This window comes from Pteropus alecto, unplaced genomic scaffold (genome assembly GCF_000325575.1).
Source record: "Pteropus alecto unplaced genomic scaffold, ASM32557v1 scaffold146, whole genome shotgun sequence".
NCBI lineage: Eukaryota > Metazoa > Chordata > Mammalia > Chiroptera > Pteropodidae > Pteropus > Pteropus alecto.
In genome coordinates, this window is record NW_006442107.1 from 251,492 (window position 1) to 272,679 (window position 21,188).

The 21,188-nt window shown below is 35.8% G+C and overlaps 1 protein-coding gene across 1 annotated transcript in view; it reads right to left on the reverse strand.

Annotated features, from left to right (window-relative positions):
• Positions 1-13,593: 13,593 nt before the first annotated feature.
• Positions 13,594-21,188, reverse strand: part of LOC107196263 (dynactin-associated protein-like) — a 46,002-nt gene continuing 38,407 nt past the window's right edge. The window contains exons 3-4 of the mRNA XM_015595630.2: positions 18,029-18,193; positions 13,594-15,393 (exon numbers count right to left, since the gene is read on the reverse strand). Coding sequence (XP_015451116.1) covers positions 15,004-15,393; positions 18,029-18,193 — 555 coding nt within the window. The 3' untranslated portion in view covers positions 13,594-15,003. The remainder of the gene's footprint in view (positions 15,394-18,028; positions 18,194-21,188) is intronic.

Sequence of the window (21,188 nt, forward strand, 5' to 3'; positions counted from 1 at the left end):
GCATCACTGGTTGCACATTGGATGCACCTGAAGCATTTTAAAAATATTGACTCATGGAGCCCACCCCCAGAGTTTCTGATTTTATTGGTCTGGGGTGGGGCTCAGACATTGGTACTTCATAAACAATCTCTAGGTGACTCTAAAATGCAGCTTGGGGTAAGAACTATCAGATTAGATGTTATCTAAGACTTCTTTCAGTTCTATGACGCATATAAACTACTCTGCCTCTGCAAACAAGAAGAAATATTTTCTTACTCCGCCCTATGGAGCTCATTCATTCTTTCACATTGCCCCAGCAACAGTATAAACAGTTTATATTTTTTAACTGAGAATCAAGAAACAAGATACAGACTCTTTCTACTAAACTTCTACAGCAAGATTAAGCAACAGAGGGTAGGAATTCCAGAGTCAGGGGAACCCAACCAAACTTCCAAGCACAATAAGTAATTTATAGTCAAGGTCAAGTTTCTATCTATTCTAAGGCTGAAGATATAGAGAAACAGTCCTGAGGTAAAGTTAATTTAGCCAACGGATAGGGTCTACAACCAAGAACAACTGGGTCTAGTCTCCAAAGAGAGTGGAGAAAATCTAGAGAACAGAACCAGGTTTCTACATCAAGGTCATATGCATCAGAGGTCAGAACCAAGAGAGCTAAAGAAAATGCCACATACAGGTTCAGAGGCTGGAACACTGTTGGAAATAAAGTGATCACCAATAAAGTGGGACCCTCAAAGCTTTAAACACGACCCAGTCTCCCACTGGGGTGTAATTAAACCCTACATTGCCAACATATTTGCTCCCTTGTCCTTCTCCAACTTTGCATTTGTATTTTACATTTATTCCTTTTATTTTCATATATGTTCTCTCTGTGTATGAATATTTGAGCCCCAACTAGAACACGAGCTCTTTGAAAACAGAGATGATTAAATATTCTTCTCCTTGTGTAATGCTTCAGTCACATAATTATATGGAGAGCACAAAACATACTTGATATAAATGTAGGTAAATTAAATGCTTAAATACATTTCCTGGGGAAAAATTGAACAAATGTATCCCCATACAGAGCACATGCCAATCTGGGTAAAAGCTGTATACCAACATTACCTGTGTATAAGATAATTCTGTATGTGGGTATGCTGAGTGTGCGAGAAGCCTCGGCTCACACAGACGCCAGTTAAGGGACATCATTCATTATGTCATTGGAAGGTAGATGCCAGCATGCAGGGCTGTGAGCTTCTTGGTCATTTGAACATGTGATAGGCTATAGAGATAAAGCATAAGTGAATAGGGAGTCATGGTGTTGAATTTCTAAAGTTAAAATTTCTGTGAAAAATAAACAAGAGTGTGACTTTTAAATGGCATAAAGAAAGACTTTTATCTATAAAGATATATGTACTTTTATGTTCACTGCAGCATTATTCACAGTGGCCAAAACATGGAAACAACCAGTGTCTTCGATAGATAATTGGATAATTGGATAAAGAAGATATGGTACATATATACAATGCAATATTACTCAGCCATAAGAAAAGATGAAATATTGCCATTTGGAACAACATGATGGATCTTGAGATTATCATACTAAGTGAAAACGTTGAGAACCATATGATTTCACTTACATGTGGGATATAAAACTGAAAGCAACAACAACAACAAAAGATAAACAAATAAAAACTCATAGACACAGACAACAGTTGAGTGGTTACCAGAGGGAGAGGGAGGAGGGGGTAGATAGAAAAGAGTAAACGGGGTCAGATACACGGTAACTGAAGATTTGACTTTGTGTGGTGAACACACAATGCAATATACAGATTGAATTATACACTGGAAACCTATATAATTTTAATAGCCAATGTCACTCCAATAAACTTAATTTAAAAAAGAAAAGACTTTTAAAAGAAATAAGTATTTTCTTATCCTCTGAAGACAAAAAAATCTAGACAGATTATTACATATCATATTTTAACTAATTTTATAAGTTACTGATATTCCAGATCAGGAATACACGTCATCTCATCTTCTCCATCATGCATGTATGAAACGCCCCTCATATTGCAAGCTGCCGTAGGTGGAGCATATATATATTAGGAAGCCTCTATTCATATAAGGAATAGAATGTTAGAGCTGAAAATGCCCTTGCAGCTTATCAGGTGAAACCTGTTCAGGTCATTTTCGAAATGAGAATATTGAAGGAAAAAGAGTCGAAGTTATCATTATTATTGTTATTATTATTGTTGTTATTATTATGCTATAATGACACAATAGCAAGCCCTGGAGTCCAGATCTTCCAGTGTTAAGGTCAGAGTACTTTCCATTCCTCTATATACAGGATATTGTTATACGAAACTATGGTAATATACTAACATAATGCATACTATACTACACTATACTAATGAAAATTCTCATACAAAGAGACTCTGCGTCATCCATATTATGCTCTACGCAATGGAACTTGCAAGCCATGACAAGGACAAGAAGACAAATCATTTGTCTAGTTCATGATATATCTTCGCTGGGTTTCTCTTGGACACACAGCAGTGTAAAAACTGTTAACAGCAACAGCAAAGGGCTCTACTCTTAGAATTTATATGCTAATAGAACAGGGAGGCAAATCAGATTTGTGTATAATTAACAAATAATACAATAATTGCAAAATATTGTTGAGAAAAAGGGCTGATAAGGGTTGAACATGGGTGAGTCCGGTGCAGAAGAGGAGAAGAGGTATGTGAAAAGAGGGGAAAGGACAAGATAAAGTGAAAATGGGAGAAGAATAGGTTCAGGAATTTATGGATCTTGGTCAAAAGTTTTGTTACATCTCAAAAATAATGTAGCGTCATCTGGGGCTCTTCACCTCATGGGGTGATAGTGCTTACGTTTTGGCTGTGAGTTAAGGGCTTCTTTGCCACTCCTTGCTCATCTTCAAAACGAGGACACTAAAATTCCCACTTGTAGATTTGCTGTGAGGGTTTATGACTAAATAATTGCAAAAGAACTAGAGCAGTGTCTGCATAGAGTGTGCACTCCATAAGTATCAGCTATTGTTATCGTTATTGTTGCATTAGTAGTCATGTTTTTATTAATGCTGCTGTCATGTTAACTTAATAACCCATTACTAAATAGCTATAAAAATTTCTATTCCATCAACCAATGAGTTTTGTAAAACTGTCAGACTAAAATTGTATGTGGTCATTGGACCATTAGCAACTATCATTAACAATACAAAAATAAATGATTGTTATTAAATATAGATAAGATAGAATACTCTTGCCAGTAAAGAGTTTGTGAAGTTAGATTTTTCTATAAGTGTTATTTAAAAGAAATGAAGAAAAAGATCTATGTTGTATTGAATAGATTAAATGAAGTCCATTTCATTTGAGCAAAGTCGGACTTACCTTTAATAACAGCCTTGCTTACTTTCCTAAGTGCTGATTCCGTTGCTTTAGTTATTACCCAGTTTGCCTGTGGCTGGTAATATTTTAACGCATTTTGTAAACAAAGTAAAATTCACTCGCCAAGCCAGTTTCCCCAAATATTTTTGCCCTTTTCTATTCTGGCCTTTGCTCACCTCTTAATCTTCATTCTGCATGATTTCACATATTGCATGCTGTGCCCCAGACACACTGATTAAAAAATGTTTGCAGTAATATTTCAATTATATGTAGAGTATAAAAAATAATCTTGTCAATAGCCAAATTCCCATTCTTACGCAGCTTAAAAAATTCAGGGTTGCTTTTTTACCATAACACTTCTAAAGCCAAAGTGTAGGTGTTTTCCATACCAACCAGTTCTCCAGCTTTTCAGATACCGGCTGGGCGTCCTACAATTTGATTCAATTCTGACACTATCTACCCAGAATCGGCATCAGATCCCACAACTAAAGGGCTCAGTCCCACAAAACTGCCCAACTTCAGACACCAATCTCAAGTCTCAAACCACTGCTGACCAACTGACTATAAATCACACGTTCCCCTTCTCAGGTTTGATAATTGGCTAGAATGGCTTATTCCTTATTCCTGATCATATTCTCCTTTCTCCCTACCAGAGGTAACCACTCTCCTCAATTTGATGTTTATATTTCCCATGTATTTCTAATATATTCCAAAAATATACAATATTGTTTGCATGTTTTAAAATTTATGTAAGTCTATTATCATCTATTTTTTCCACAATATGTTTTTGAGGGCCCAGATTACATTTAGAAAATTCAACTACACTGACAGCTGTAACTCTATTTTATTCATTTGCACTGTTTTATAGCGTTTGATTGACTACATCATAATTATTAATCTATTCTCCTATTGATAGAAATTGAGTTTGCTTCCATATTTACTATTATAAGCAATAATGTTATGAATATTCTAGTATATGTCTTCTTAGGAACATTAATTAAAATATTTCTGGATGCATAATTAAGAGTAAAATTCCTGGATCATAAGACATGTACTTTTTCAAATTTACCGTATATCTCCAAAATTGTTTCCAAGGTTGTATAATCACTCACTACAATAACAGTATTCCCATTTTTCATAAGTATTAAACCATAGCATTGTCAAGCATTTAAAATTTTTCTAGCATGTATGGTAGGAAAATTATTCTGCTGGTTTCACCTTTCTTTTTCACCCTGCTTACATTTAAGTGGGAGTTTATAGGCTTCTTTGTTTTCTACATTACACAAAAGATGTTTCTTGTGGAATTATTTTTAGTTTGCTCTTTTTATCTTTGTATGGGTTTTAGAAATAAATGTAGAGAGATTCAGAAGTAAGGAGCTGCTTTCATGCTACAGGAATTGGAAAGCTTTTTCTCATACATTTTTCGAATTATGAACACATAATACACACACACACATACACACATATAAGTGTCTTCTTTTTCAGTTAGCATTTTAGCATATGCATTTGCCCCAGTAATTAAAAGTCTTCAAAAACATCACATTTATTGTCAATGTCAGGTGCAACATCATGTTAGGTGTGAATTAGCTGAGCTAAGCTTTTAGGTTATTGTATGTTTTCAATTATGAGTAATACTGGAAGGTGTTATTTTCTATATTTCAAGCTATTTTCCAGTGACCAATTCCCAGACAGTGGGATTATGCAGCTAAATAATATTGACAGGATATGTGTGTGCAAATATATTCTGAGGGTGATGATCCAGAGAGAGAGAGAGTCACCACATCGGATTGGGCCAAATGTAACGATGTAGGTATAGCCAGTCAATGTTCTGGATTCAACATACTGGCTTGAGAGGCTTAGAACAGCATTAACAGATTGCTCATTTGGTTGCATAAAACCAGGACAGTGGTGGATTATATTTAATGGAGCTGAAATGACACAACTTCTTTGATATAATAGGAATAGATATGTTGCACGGGATTTGTCAGGTGTTTCTCACCCACACCATGAGAGGATCCAGAGGAGAAGGGTCTTTATTATGCAGTGAAAAGACGATCAACGAGGGCAGCAGCACGATCTCTGGAAAGCTCTGTGGACACTGTCCTCTGTAGGTGGGGAAATACACAAAGATAACATTCTCAAGTGAAAGGCAAGTTGCTTTATCTTTTATGTCTACTATGTCAGTGGCATATTGCTGAGTGCCTTTTAAATTTGGGAGGCAATGTATGCAATTTTTTCATGTGTTTCCCTGACTCATTTATCAACCCATTAGTAACCCGTCAGGCTGTCCTCTAATCAGTGTTACCTGGTCCACCGAGTCACTGAAGTTGGGAGAGCGAAGCAGTGAGCACACACTTTCAAGGGAACTTACTGCAGCTGCCCCAAATGGAGAAAAGGTATTTGCAGAGTAGGACATGCTATTGTCTAATAACCCTGGGTCTCTGATTGGGGCTTACCAGAGGCTAGATTCCACATCTGTTTTCTACAATCTCCTGGACCTCTACTGGATCCACTGGGTCATAATGCCCTAATGGTGTATCTCCTTTCACTGAAGCCTGGGACATGTGCAGTACCTCCTCTCGAAGGTGTGTACTGCTGCCCATGCCCAACTTCATGATTTGGTGGGTCAGTGCATAACAGAGAGCTAAGCTCATATAGTTACTTGGTGTCCCATGGTCAGACATTTAGTCTGTTTGGACCCAGAAACAACTGTGATACCTTTTGCAGCTCACAGACATAATGCTGAGTTAAAGAAGTCAGACACAAAATAATACATATCGTATGTTTCCATTTACGTGGAGTTTTAAAATAAGCAAATTGAAGCTATGGTAATAGAAGTCAGACAGTCGTGATCCTTAGTGGAATACAGACTTAGGGAAGGCACAAGAGAACCTACTTGTATGGTCTTATTGTTTGATGTCCTAGGTCTTGTTCTGGTTGAAGTTTATGTGGATTTATAAACAGAAGAAAACAATTCCTTGAGGCCGCACTTAAGTTTTGTATATTTCATTTAATGTAAGTTATACTTCAATTTAAAAATATATGAAAAAAAGATTTACTATTAATTTAGTCGGGTGTAGTCATAGCATTTTGTTTATGTAAGAAAAATGCCCTTACATTTGAGATGCACACTAAAGTACTTAAAGATTAAATGATTACTGCTTCAACTTCATTGTTAGTAATCAGTCTGTTCAGATTCTCTGTTTCTTGGAAGGTTGTATGTTTCTAGAAATTTATTTCTTCTGGATTGTCCGATTTGTTGGTGTACGACTGTTCTTGGTATTCTTTAATAATCCTTTGTATTTCTGTGGTGTCGGTTGTGAACTCTTGTCTTCCATTTCTGATTTTATTTCTCTCTTTTTTGTTGATGAATCTTGCTAGAGGCTTGTCAATTTTATCCTTTCAAAGAACCAGCTCTTAGTTTCACTGATCTTCTCTATTGTTTTTCTATTCCCTATGTTGTTTACTTCTGCTCTGTTTATTATTTCCTTCCTTCTACTTACTTTGGTCTTCTTTTCCTAGTTTCTTTAGATGTAAATTTAGATGATTTATTTGGGATTTTTCTACTTCTCGAGGTAGGCCTATGTAGCTATGAACTTTCCTTTTGTAACTACTTTTGTGCATCTCATAAATTTTGTAAAGTTGTGTTTTAATTTTAATTTGTTTCTAGGTAGTTTTTGATCTTCTGTTTGATCTCCTTTTTGATCCATTCGTTGTTTACAAGGATATTGTTTAATCTCCATGTATTTGTGTTTTGTCCAGTTTTCTACCTGTAATCCATTTCTAGTTTCATATCATGCGGTCAAAAAATTGCTTGGTATAATTCCAATTTTCTTGAACGGATTGAGGCTTGTTTTGTGGCCTAGCATGTGATCTATCCTGAAAAAAGTACCAGGCGCCCTTGAGAAAAACGTGTAATCTGCAGTTTTTGGATGAAATGCTCTGTAAATGTCTACTAAGTCCAACTGATCTCATATGGCATTTAAGGCCATTATTTCCTTATTAATTTTCTGTCTGGATGATCTATCCATTGAGTTAAGTGGAGTATTAAAGTCCAACTATTATTGTATTACTGTTAATTTCTGCCTTTATGTCCATTAATATTTGTTTTATATATGTGGGTGCTCCTATGTTGGGTGAATAGATAGTCAACAATTATCTTTTCCTCTTCTACGATTGACCCTTTTAAAATTATGCAATGTCCTTCTTTGACTCTTTTTACATTCTTTGTTTTAAAATCTATTTCGTCTGATATGAGTATTGCTACCTCAACTTTCTTTTTATTTCTATTTGCATGGGGTATTTTTTTCCCATCCCTTCACTTTCGGTCTGTATGTGTTTTTCATTCTAATGTAAATCTTTTGTAGGCAGCATATAGAGGGGTCTTGTTTTTTTTTTTTTTTTTTTTTAATTCATTCTGCCATCCCGTGTCTTTTGATTGGAGCATTTAGTTCATCTACATTTAAAGTAATTATTGATAAGTATGTGTTTGCTATTATATTCATTTTTGGGGGGTGGAGGGGTACATTGTTCTCTGTTCTTTTTTCCTTCTCTTGATCTCTTTCCTTTTGATTGGAGCATTTAGTCCATCTACATTTAAAGTAATTATCAATAAGTATGTGTTTGCTATTATATTCATTTTTGGGGGGTGGAGGGGTACATTGTTCTCTGTTCTCTTTTCCTTCTCTTGATCTCTTTCCTTTTGATTTTTTTAAGTGTTTTTGATGGGATTCCTTTCTCTTTGTTTTTTATGTATTTTTGTATGTTTTTGGTCTATGGTTACCATGAGTTTCACATTTATCCAATTGTATCTGTAGCAGTCTATTTTTAGCTGATAAGCATTTAAGTTCAAACACATTCTAAAAGTACTGACTTTTATTCCCTCTCCACTCTTTGTTTCTGACATCATGTTTTATATCTTTTTATTTTGTGTATACCCTGATTATTTATTGCAGTTATACCTAATTTGCCACTTTTATAACTTTCATATTAGCTTTTTTAGAGGTTTATTCATGGTGTTTACTGTATATTTGCCTTTACCAGTGAGGTTTTTTCCCCCCTGTTTTTCTTATTTATTCTAACATAGATTGTGGATCTTCTAGAGGGGTCCTTTTTCTTCAGGTGTCTCCTGGGAAGAACATTCAAAAAAATCTGTTTGGGGAAACTTTGCATTAGAGACATGAAAATGGTAAAGGTCTTTTGGAACTTTGAACACAAAGAAGTGGCATCGCTTTGCCCCATGGTGTATCTTTGGGGTTTCTGAGACAGTGTTCAAGGGTTTGGATGTGTCCATCACTGCCATCCTCAGTCCTTGAGTCTGGTGCTTCTGTTTTACTGATGCTTATGGTCCTTTCTTTTCTGTGAAAAGAAGACCATTTAACATTTCTTGTAAGTCTTGTTTGTGGTTGTGAACTCCTTTAGTTTTTGCTTGTCTGGAAAACTCTATCTTTCCTTCAGTTCTGAATGATAACCTTGCCAGATATAGTATTTGAGGTTGTAGTTTCTTTTCTTTTGGCACTTCGAATATTTCCTGCCACATCCTTCTAGCCTGTAAGGTTGCTTCTGAGAAAGCAGATGATAGCCTTATGGAGTTTCCCTTGTAAGTAACTTGTTTCATTCTTGCTGCCTTTTAAAATGCCTCTTTATAATTAACTTTTGCCATTTTAATTATAATATGTCTTGATGTGGGCCTCATCTTACTGGATCTCATTTTGCTAGTGTCGTTGGGTGAGTTTTACTATTCTGTCTTCCAGGTCACTAATCTGTTCTTCTGTCCTAACTAATCTAGCGTCGATTCCTTCTAATGTATTCTTCACTTCAGTTATTGTATTCTTTATCTCTGATTCTTTATTACATTTTTTATCTGTTGAGGGGCTGAGTTCCTCTATTCTACTCTCAAGTTGTTGAACATCCTTATACTGTTTCTTTGAATTTCTTATCAGGCAATTCTTTATTCCTCTTTCCTTATGGTTTTTCTTGTTCCTTCGTTTGGGGCATATTCTTCTGTCTCCCCATTTTTTTTCTTTCTGTGTTCATTCCTGTAGTTATATGATATAGCCATCTGTCCTCGTCTTGAAAAAGTGGTCTCTGTGAAGACTGTGTTTTGGAGAGTTTTGGCAGGTCAGCTGTAGTAGGGGTAGGCATGTGCAGTGTTTAGTGTGTTGGCTGGCCTGAAGAAGTGGGTTCTAGGTGACACAACCTGGTGTACGCACTCTTTCTTGCCCCTCTGATCTAGGTGGGGCTGCCTGTTGTGGGCAGGGCTGCTTGGTATGCGCTTGGCATTCCCTGTTGCTTTATCTGTTGCCAGAGCAGGGTCTGAACTGGACTGCTTTGAGTGTTAGTGTCTCATCACCTTTCTAGCTCAGCCCTTCCTCAGGGCGAGGCAGCCTTGTGCTGATGCACAGTCACACTGTCTCGGCAGTGCAGCTCCATGGTATGCATCAGTGCCTCACTAACTCTGCATGGGGCAGCCCTGAATACGGGTATCACAATGTTTCTCTCTTTCTCTCTCTCTCTCTCTCTCTCTCTCTCTCTCTCTCTCTCTCTCTCTCTCTCTCTCTCTCTCCGCCTCTCTTGCTTGTTGTGCAGAAGCTGTTCAATGGGCTCTCAGTTGTCTCTCAGGAGGACCTGCTCTAAATGTAGGTGTAGGTGTTTGCTGTGTTCTGGGGAGGGGGATTAGCTCAGCATCCACCTACAGTGCCATCTTAGACCTGCTTTAGATTGCTTTATTTTTACCACTCCCAACACACACACATACACACACACACACACACACACACACACACACACAGCCCTCCTTTGCTTAAATTTTACTATTGTCTGATGACAATTAAAACACACACAGTCTACCAATTGGCTAAGACCAGTATAATAATTCCCCTTCTCTCATTTTTGGCAATTCTTAGGCAAAGGGATTATTTTAGTTCATGATTTTTATTGTTTGATTAACATAGAAACAGCCAGGTAAGAAGTTGAAAAATATAGTGCAGTTAGTGATAATTATATTGCTAGTATTAGTCAATTAATTTAAATGTATGAAAAAGTCATCATAAAAATACACGGGAGGTACTAAAAATTTTTAAAGCCCATCAGAACTGATACTCAATTAGTGTCTTGTATAAATTAACTGTATAAGATTTAAAATAGAAAAATTTTACACATTTTTTGTGATTATCATAAAAAACAAGGATGGTTAATTTTTTACTTAATTCAACTCCCAGTATGAAAGGATATCATTTCAACAAATTAATATTAATAAAGGATTATTATTATGCAAATTATAAATTGAAGAATAATTAGAATTAATGAAAGGTTATTTAGATAACATTTTAGATCAACAATAATTACTCAAAAGGGAAAAAAGCAAGTGTTTGATCCATATTGATGATTTTTTCCTAATTCCACATTACACTAGATTCTATTGAGTCTACTTAAAAATGTCAAATGTGTTTTTATTCATAGAATATTGCAGTTTTTAAATCATCAAGCAAATGTTTACAGAGAATAAGACACTTTTTCTCTGGGCAATGGGGATTTATAAAGCAATATATAAAACAGACAAGCACTTATTTTGTTGGAGTTGATTTTCTAGTCTTATTACAATTTGTAATACATGTAATATTTGACTTAAATATAAATTCTAAAGTTCATTTAAATAATAGTTGTGTTTTATTGTAAATAATACTCTGCTTTTGTAAATTGATAAAATTATTTTTGAGTTAAAAGGACCATAGACATTAGGTCAAATTCCAATAAATGGAAGTGAATGAACTCTTTTTACTCCAGCCTCTGTGTGCTACTTACAGTGACAGGGAGTTAGTCCATTTTCTGGGGTTCGGTATTCCTTTCTGGGTTGACTCTCCTGCTAGCTCATTGTCCTCTATGTGAAGTCAATGTCTTCCTCTCAGGAACTTCAATCTGTTTACCCTGATTTTGTTTTCTACGAGAGATACTCAAAATAAATCACATTCTCCCTAATAGTAAGTCTTAATAATTTTTGCGCCACCGTCATGTTCCTCATTAAGGCTTTTTTAATGCCACTTCTTAAAAGACAAAAGTTAGTCATTTGACTTTTACCTAACTCCAATAATTATTTTTAATGCGTGAGGTAAAATAACTGATTAATTCTAAAAAAGAAAAAAAAAAACAGTAGCACCATAGCACCATCTGTTGTTATAAAATGCCATTGCAGTCTCCTTAATGGATGTTAACACTTGAACAGGTGCTACTACATAGCCACCAAAATGACTACAGTGAAAAAGGCTGACAAAATCATGTTGGTGTGAATGTGCTGTAACCAGAACTCTCACATAATGCTGGTGGGAGTGTAGGTACTCTGCAATCCTTTTGAAAAACTGTTTGGAAGTCGCTCCTATCATTAAACATTGTCTTACTCTATAATCCAACTATAATTTTCTGGTAAAAGCTCAAAGTGTAATATGCAGACCAAAAGATACATACAACAATTTTGCACAAAGCAACAATTTTAGTAATATCTAAAACTAAAAATAACCTGAATGTCCACCAACAAAATAATGGATAAATAAATCATGCCATAGTAATACAATACATTAGTATTCCACAATCATACTGAAGCACCCATTAGTGGAAGCAAAAAAATATGCAGGAATCTCACAAATAAAAGGCTGAGCTAAAGATGCCAGACACAAAAGAGTACCATTCCATTTCTATTACATTTACAATCAGACAGAGTGTTCGTGGTGTTAGAAATCCAGACAGTGTTCACCTTGGGGAAAGGAAAAAGGAGGTAGTGATTGGGTGTGCACATAGGGCCTTCTGAAGTGCTGTTACTGTTCTACTTCTTGATTTGGGCATGGGTGTGTACAGCTGGTGATAATTCACTGAGCTGTAACTTATGATCTGAGCATCTTCTGTACATATATTGTACTCAAGTAAAAAAAAATTTAGAAAAATACTAACTAGAATAAGTTAACATAAAAAATATATTAGAAGATGATTTAACAGTATAATTCCAATTCTAAAAACTTCAGTTTAGTAATAAATTCTTATAATTGTTGTTGTTTTTATTTATGAGATAAATATTTATTACCTACTAGTTACTAGGTACACATACTGGTTAAACAGAAGCCAGGTCACTGCAGAGATGTGGAACTGGAAAATAGTAAAAACTGTGTCTTCTTTAACAAAAGAGAAGAGTCCAGTCAGTGATACATTTAATAAATAATACAAAGTATCACAAAAAATAATGAAATAGAATTAAAGGGTTTTAATCAAGTTTTATTACATTAGTTGCATATAATTTCAGTGCTAACAAAATACAGGAAAGCATCTCTGTAGAACTGACTTGAAAGAATGTTGAAAATCATTTTTAATTAGCATTGTGGCTATTTAAATATTTGTTTAAATTGCTTGAAAATATATCTTTTTCTTTTGGATAAGAAAAGCATTTTCCACCCACTCCCAACCACATGTTCATGTGTCTACACACTACACAGCCACTTTTTGTTTACAGGTCAAATTAACACCAACAAATGGCATTGATATTTGTTAATGCTTAAAAACATACTTCCTGATTTCTATCAACCTCATTAACATCATCCAAAAGATGTAACAACTCATGATGCCCTTCTGGGTTTAATGCTTCAACCTCTGGTTATCAATCCTATCTGCACACTTTTTGAAAAATATTGATTTATGGCCCACCCTCGATGATTCTGATTTGGTGGGACTGCAGTGAGTTAGTTGTAAGTACCATAACACTAATTTAAATCTGTCAGTTACCAAGAATTCTAAATAACAGAATTCAAATTTGTAAGTTTCTTACTATTTATATTATTTTACTTTTCTGAATATTCTCCAGTATTTAGGCAGACAGCAGGCAGAAGTAGATGTTTATTAAAGTATTTAATAGAGTGTTTTTATAAGATTACTGTAAAAAATAGAAAACTAATTTATTAAACTTAAAATAGAGATAACACATTTAAAATATGACTTCAAAATCAAAATGATTTAAAGAGAAAATGAAATGAAAATAATTTTACACAATATAAAAAGAAAACATGGTAGTAAATGTATTTAACATACTCTCACCATATAGAATGTCTTTTCCTTAAAACATACAGAATTTATGTATTAAAGACTAAAACTTTGGAATAACAAATGATTTATTCACATTTGGTAACATTTTAATAAATAACAAAAGGTTTCCAACATAAATCAAAATATTGGATTTACTTTGTATGGAAACTGCATTATTTAAAATCTCACAAATATTGAGATTCTCCATACTGAATTGTTAAATCTAAATGTTGTTTTGGGGGTAAAATTCGTTATCATTATAATAGCGGCACTGGTCATTAAGTAATTCTTGATAGTTGTTGCAGTAAATGTTAGCAGTTTTTAGTCATGAAATCATCTATAGTACCAAGGTAGATATAGATTCAGCTATGGGAGGAATGATAGTGGATATTAAAATTTAATTTGCAAGCATCCTAACTATAGTTGCAATGGCAGAGGTCATTATGAATTTGCCATTTCTGTCAAGTGTGAGCAATGATGTGACATATTGGATTTACATTTAATAGAGGTAGCATTTGGTGCAGATGAATAAGGAATGGATGGCACTGAATGGCATGTCAGTAGAAGTTACAGAGCTTATAGATTCAGTGATGAGGTTGAAGAGTTTAGTAAAGTGTTGTGTGTTGCAGTAGTAAGTACAGTAGAAATGATGGTGCTGTAGGAATGATGATGCATAGAAATGGTACTATGACTGCAGGATCAGTCTCTACTGTAAAATAAGGTACTAACAATGCTTTGTTGGTGTAATGCTGTTGTGGCTATGGAGTCATTTGAAGGGGCAGTAGAATTGCTACCTGCGTTGTGATAATAGATTACTTAGAAGGTGATGTTAATTTTCTATTAATTGGTAATGATTATGAATATTATAAATACAGCTGAAGTCATTATGGTGTTTGATTGGGAAGCCAGTTGAGTTGGTAGCATCCGTGTTGATTTTATTTTTACCTGAGATGGTGGCAGTGGAGGTTGAAGATGCTTAACTTGCATAAGAAAATAGACTAAATTCAGTCACTAAGGTGTATGTACCTATTGAGGGTGATGTATATTCGACGGAAGAATAGCAGTCTCTGGAGACTCAGTTCAACTGATACTATTGTAGGTTCATTTGAAATAAGAATTTTTCAAATTTGAGTTGAATTTGTTGAATGATTTATAGTTGTAGTGTCAGCTGGAGAGAGGGGTTGCCATTGTGGATGAGAAAGAGTTGACCTGGTATTGTAATCTCATAATGAGAGTCTGTTAAGTAACTATAGTTATAGATTCAGTAAACATGCACATGGTATTCCTGGTTAGGTGTAAGACAAAAGATAACTGCAGTTGTAGTGATGCTGACAGTGGAAAGGACAATGCTTAGAGTTTACAGTGGTAGGTTCACATAAACATGAGCCCACAGTTGGGCTAGGCAGTTCAGATGAAGTGGCAGCTGCAGCTGTGGCTCCTGTAGAAGCTACAGTGGTGGATGTTGTGGCTACAGGCTCAGTGGTAGTACTGGTAGGTGTTGTAGGTGCTTCTGTGAAAGTGGTCGCTGCTGTTGTGGTTGGGGATTCTGTAGGACCTATCTACTGCCCATTGTGGTTGGAGCATCAGTAATAGTGCTGGCAGTGGTGGTAGGTGGTTCTGTGGAATGAGTAGTTCCTGTTGTGGATGTGGATCCAGTAGAGGCCTCAGTTGTTACCGTTCTGGTTGTAGATTCAGTGGTAGTACTGGCCGCTGTGGTAGGTGGTTCTGTGGAAGTGGTGGCTAGTGTTGTGGTTGTGGGTTCTGTAGAACCCACAGTAGTAGACGTTGTAGTGGGAAGTTGTGTAACAACAGATGCATTATTATTTTTCCCATTATATACCAGACACACTATGAGTACTCCAATTGTTGTTGTTATCACACAGGCTAAGAGACAAGCCAGGAAGATTTTCCACAAAGACCAGTCACTGAAGACATTGCAAGTCTCCTGGAAAGAATTTATATAAAGTTACTTGAGATGAAATAAAATGTTTAAAAAAATTAGTGCCATTGATAATCTTTCATATATATATATAAAAACACATATACACATATTACTTCACTGTAAAAAGTATAAGCATAAAACACTCTCTTAATAGCATCTAATAATAAATACTGACTCAAACATAAGTTTTCAATTAGAAAGGACTTGTTCCTTATACTATCTTTAATATAAGAACGTAGAAATTTCCACTGACCTCTAACACTTTCTATTCATATATCTGTATCTCAAACTAAAAAAAAAAAAAAGGCTTCTTAGAAACTCTTTGTTCCTTCCACTATCATAGAAGTATCTGTATATGTATCTGTATAGAAGTAGCTGCACACAGTAATCTGAATGACCCAAAAGATCAGCTGATTAAATTTTCCTCTCCTTCTGGCTTGTTGACTATCAGAAATTTGGCTGCCTTGGAGTCTTCATTCTAACTGGGTTAATTCATGTCTTATGAAATTTTCTGGCTAACTTTTATACTGGTTACTATTTGGCAGCATGAAATTCAGAGTGTGAAAACATTTGTTAAAATCCAGTTTATCATCCCAGAGGCTATTTCCACTGGGTAAGATGCTCACCTCCTTAATCCTATTCTTTCACTCACAAAATTCTATGTGACAAGATTAGAATAAGGATTAATGTCAATTAAATTAGTTTTTAAACTCTAAAATGCCATATATAAACAAATTACATATATAAATATATATGTAATTTATGTACATAAGGTATATATTTATCTATATATGTAATTTATAATTGTAGAGGAAATATTGCATAGTGTAAAATATGTAAGTCTTCAGACCAGAGTCTTGAATTTAAATCCCTTACCATTAATATTCTGAAAAAATTTCTTGTCTAATTCTCAACTTGCCTTATATCAAAAGGAGGATAACCTCAACACAAGAGGTAGATATAATTGTGTTGAGAAAATTAAAATAAGAAATATCCTCCATAATTAGATTCTTGCAGGAGGCACTGCATTGTAGTAATTAAGAGCACAGGCATGAAGTCTAACGAATTTAGGTTTAAATTTTTACTCCAGCTTTCACTAGATGGATGATGACATTTGGAAATTTGCATTATCTTGCACACCCTCGATTTTCTCATGTGGATAGCATTACTTATTGCATAGGATTGCTGTAAATAGTAAAAAAGGAAATAATATGGGTAATGTTTCTCTATACTTACTAAGTATTCAATAAAAACATTTGATTTCAGTAATTATCTCATTATTATCCCTTTCCTTATGACTGAAAGAAACAAACACAGAGCAGATGTCTTTGGAGCATGTAGAGTAGATCTTAAATGTCCCCAAATATGGAAGACGATCTTAGACAGTAAGCCTCAGTCTGGGTGTTGAGAGCAGCACCCACTAGGCAATCAGAAGCACTGCAGAGGCCTTGGGTACTACGGTCAAGGGAATTCAAGGCACCAACTAAGAGAGCCCAAAGACAAATGGCACCGCCTGCCCCATGTCATCCGGGCCTTAGAAAGAAGCCAAAGGGTGGGGAGAGGAAGAACCACACATCTCAGATAAGGGAGGTAATTACCCTCATTTTTGGTTTGACTATTAAAAAGAGGAGCAAAATTAATAGAAACACACCTTAACCTGACTTCAGACCTGTGCTCCAGTGCTAATACTGCCACTACCTAGCTGTGTGAATTTTTATAAACAAAAACTTCCTAGGCTGCATTGTTTTCCATCTGTCTCTAAGTAAAGGCATCTAAAATAACTTTCAGCTCTCTGACTGGTCTGCCTTGTTCGAGGTCAGGAGATGTATTCTCTAAGTAAGTCTTGTCTATCAAAAGAATCCTTCCACACTGGCTCTTGACGTAAAGATTATATCCGCTCTATTTTCTCAGTCTCTCTGAACTATCTCTACAACAGGAGTAACCAGAGTAAGAGCGTAGATCAGAGCTAGAAGCACTGAACCAAACCTCCAAGCCAATCAGTCAAAGTTAAGTTTTCACCTGGGAGGGAAAGACTCAGAGATTAGAATTTATGGTGAGAAAAACAGAATAATAAGAAAAAAAAAAGTCCTGAACACAGGAAATCTGCTTCTAGGCACCAAACCAAGGTGGTACTAAATGGTTTCTAAGTCAAGGTTGAAAACACATGAGTTCACAACCAGGAGGGCTAATGGAAGGCCCACAGTGTCAGGAAGGGAAGGAGAGTGAGGCAGATCACCCACGGACAAGGACCACAGGGTCTTAACACATGACTTCATCTTCTACCTGGCAAGGGTTACAATGTCATTCACTGCCAGTGCATTTGCTATCATCACCCACTCAGTTGTCTTAAAAAAAGGACCTCAAAACTTATTTCCTTTAACCCTTATATATATTTTTTAAATTCTGTATGTTTTTGTCTTTCCATCATGACCATTAACTCCTTAAGTGAAAAGCCCCATTAATCTCTCTTTCTTGCATTTCCTCTCAGTGTCTTGACATTTTCAAAAGATGCTGCAGATTTTCAAAAGAACAATGTTAATGTTAATTGACTGAATGTTTTCTTCCAAAATATTAGATCAAGAGCATTTCCATGTGCATTACATCATAACCAGAGAAACAGTGTTGTTCTAAACATTACCTGATAATGCTGTAATTCTCTGTTAGGAAATTCTGAGCATCCAAGGGTCCCTGTATTTGTGCAGACACTGGTTAAATTGGTACCAACATCACTAGTTACATCAGTTGATGGTGGAAACTGACATGCTGAACTGTGAGCTTCATGGCTTCTTGTGCTCAGAAACAGCTTTATATAGAAAAGAATAGGAAAAAATGGCTAAAGTAATATAACATAAAGTAATATAATTCTGATAAACATAAATTAGATTGTGACATATTATGACATATTTGATCAAATAAAGTCATCTGAAACCTGACTGAAAAAATACATGAATACATGTATCACATTTCTTCTCCAAACAAGGATTCTAAATAGATCATTATAAGTTACAGTTAATTATGTTACATAATTACTGATGTTAAAATCTAAGAATAAGCATTATCTTTTATACTCATCATATTTAATGCATTTGTTAAATATCATTATGTGGCAAGCTGGTATAAGGAGACTATATAAGAAAAAACATCTCACAGTGAAACTTCTAGAGGCCTCAAGGCTTATTAAGAATAATTTTTGGGGGGTCATATCAAAATGAGAAAAACAAGATCTAAAGAGTTGAAGGAGATTCTGGATATAGTAAATTGCAGTAAGCCACTTCTCCCATTGCAATCAATCAATCAATCAATCAATATGTAAGTAAAAATAATTGAAGAGCTTTGAAAGAAATTAAAATTAAGTTATTTAAAATTTAAAAGAGGGAAGAGCTTTACCAAAGTGATCTAACAATCATAGGCCATCTATTGGTTCTGAGTATAAGCTGAAGTTCTGACCACCAAAATAAGTCAGCGAAACTTCGGTTTTCATTTGTGGCAGATAACACAGATTGGAAAACAGAGGAGCCCCAACCACGAGGCCTTTGTAATATTCGGGGCTAGCTCGGGAGGCTGGAGGCCTGGAATGGGAAGTCAGAGGAAAATCTCTAGCAGTATCATGTCATTACGAGATAAAATCCTGCTAGAAGAAAGGGACTTAACACAACACACACTGATTCCGCCCTGAGGACATTTGTCAGATTTTGAAGCTGCCTGGCATAGTAAACTAAAGACTTGAGCTTGAAACCTCCTGAAGTCAACCTCCCAAAAATAGGTACAAATATTCTAAACAAAAGAATAGCAAATTAAACCCAAAAATATATAAAAATGTTAAAAAACCATGACCAAGTGAGGTCTACCCCAAGAATATAATTTTGTTTAACATTCAGAACAGTTAATATTTTCACCACATGGTTCCTATAGCCTTCATATCACTGAGCCATCCCTTTTTCAACAGAATTAGGGGTTTGGAGAAACATGGCGGAGTGAGAGACATCTCCGGATCTCTCCCCTTGAAAAAACAATAAGCTGAACATCTAAAACTCAGCAAAAAACACCCAAACTGCACACCAGCACATCTGAGTGTGGAATCTGCACATAAGAGCTACCACAGATCAGAACCCCCAGTATTGGGCGGTGGACTGGGAGAAACAAAGAAGCTGCCTTCACAGCCGGAGCTCCCTGTAGGAGGAGGGGGAAGGGAGAAGGTATTGTGACTTCCCCGAACAGCCCTGCCTGGGAGTGCTGTGAGTTCCACCCAGCTGGCAGCAGTGCCCAGCCATCAGGGCAGAAAGCAGAGAAGGAGGAAGGGACCATAGAGAAACAACAGTTGATTTTTGCCGGCTGCCATTGCAAAACTGAAGCTGAGCTGCAGCCCTCAACTCCTAATGCAGAGGGCCCCTCCCCCAATACCCTCCGAGACCAACTACACAGAGCCCCAGGGGAATCTGAGGAAACGCTGCTGAGATTGTCGCTGACACTGACAGGGACTGAAACTGAGGGTGCAAGTGTTATTAAATATTTACCCAAAAATAAAAAGGCATTTTTAAGACTTTACATAAAGCAGGGATCCAAGAGGCTTAGAAGCCACTGACTAGAAACCAAAAGAAAAGCACCTTCTTTGCAGCAGGCTAAAAAGACACCTTTATATAATAAATCGTCTTTCTGGAAAAAGCAGAATACACTTCTGTTAATGCCTAGGCAGAGAAACAGTCCATTGAACACCATGAACAACCAAGGTGACAAGGCATCTCAGAAAGAAAGAGAAAAATCTCCAGAAAATAAGCTTACAGACATAGAAATATGCAACTTAAATGACAGAGAATTCAGGATGGTACTTCTGAAAAAACTCAGTGAGTTCCAAAACGAGTCATATCAACAATTTCAAGAATTGAAAAAACAACTAGATGCACAGAGCAAGGAGACTGAAACCCTAAAAAAGAACCAAAGAGACCTTGTGGAGATAAAAAACACACTGCAAGGTTGAAAAATGAAATAGCAAGCTGGAAAATAGAGTCAACCAAATGGAGGAAAAGATCAGTGATATCAAAGACAGAAAGCTAGAAATAAATCAGAAGGAAGAGAGAGAAATCGAAGAATGAAAAATAATGAAAGAGAAATACAAGAACTAGCTGATATCATCAGGAGAGGAAACATTAGAATAATTGGCATTTTCGAAGGCAAGGAAAAGAAGCAGGGACTAGAAAGCATTTTCAGACAAATAGTGGACAAGAATTTCCCATATCTAAGGAATGAGCTGGAGCTTGGAATTCAAGAAGTCTATAGGACACCCAATTATCTCAACCCGAAAAGGCCTTCATCAAGACACACTGTATTAAAATTATCAAAAATTAGCAACAAAGATAGAATTCTTAGGGCAGCCAGGGAGAAGTAAATGGTAACTTATAAAGGAAAACCCATTAGATTATCCTTGGATTTCTCAGCACAAACCTTACAAGCCAGAAAGGAATGGAATAAAGTATTTAAACTATTAAGTGAAAGGAACTACCAGCCTAGAATAACGTATCCAGCTAAGCTCTCCTTTATATATAAAGGAGAAATTAAGACCTTTCTAGACATACAAAAATTGAGGAAATTCTCCACTACGAGGCCTACACTACAAGAAATACTGAAAGGGGTCAGCTCGCCTAAAACAAAATGACAAAAAAACAAAACAAAACAATTAGGAGTAAAGTGACTATCAAGCAAATAGAAGCAGAGGAATGCAATCCTTACTAAGAACAGGGCATTATAAGCTTAAATAATAATAAGAGAATTGCTATAGCAAGATAGCAATGAACGTACAGACT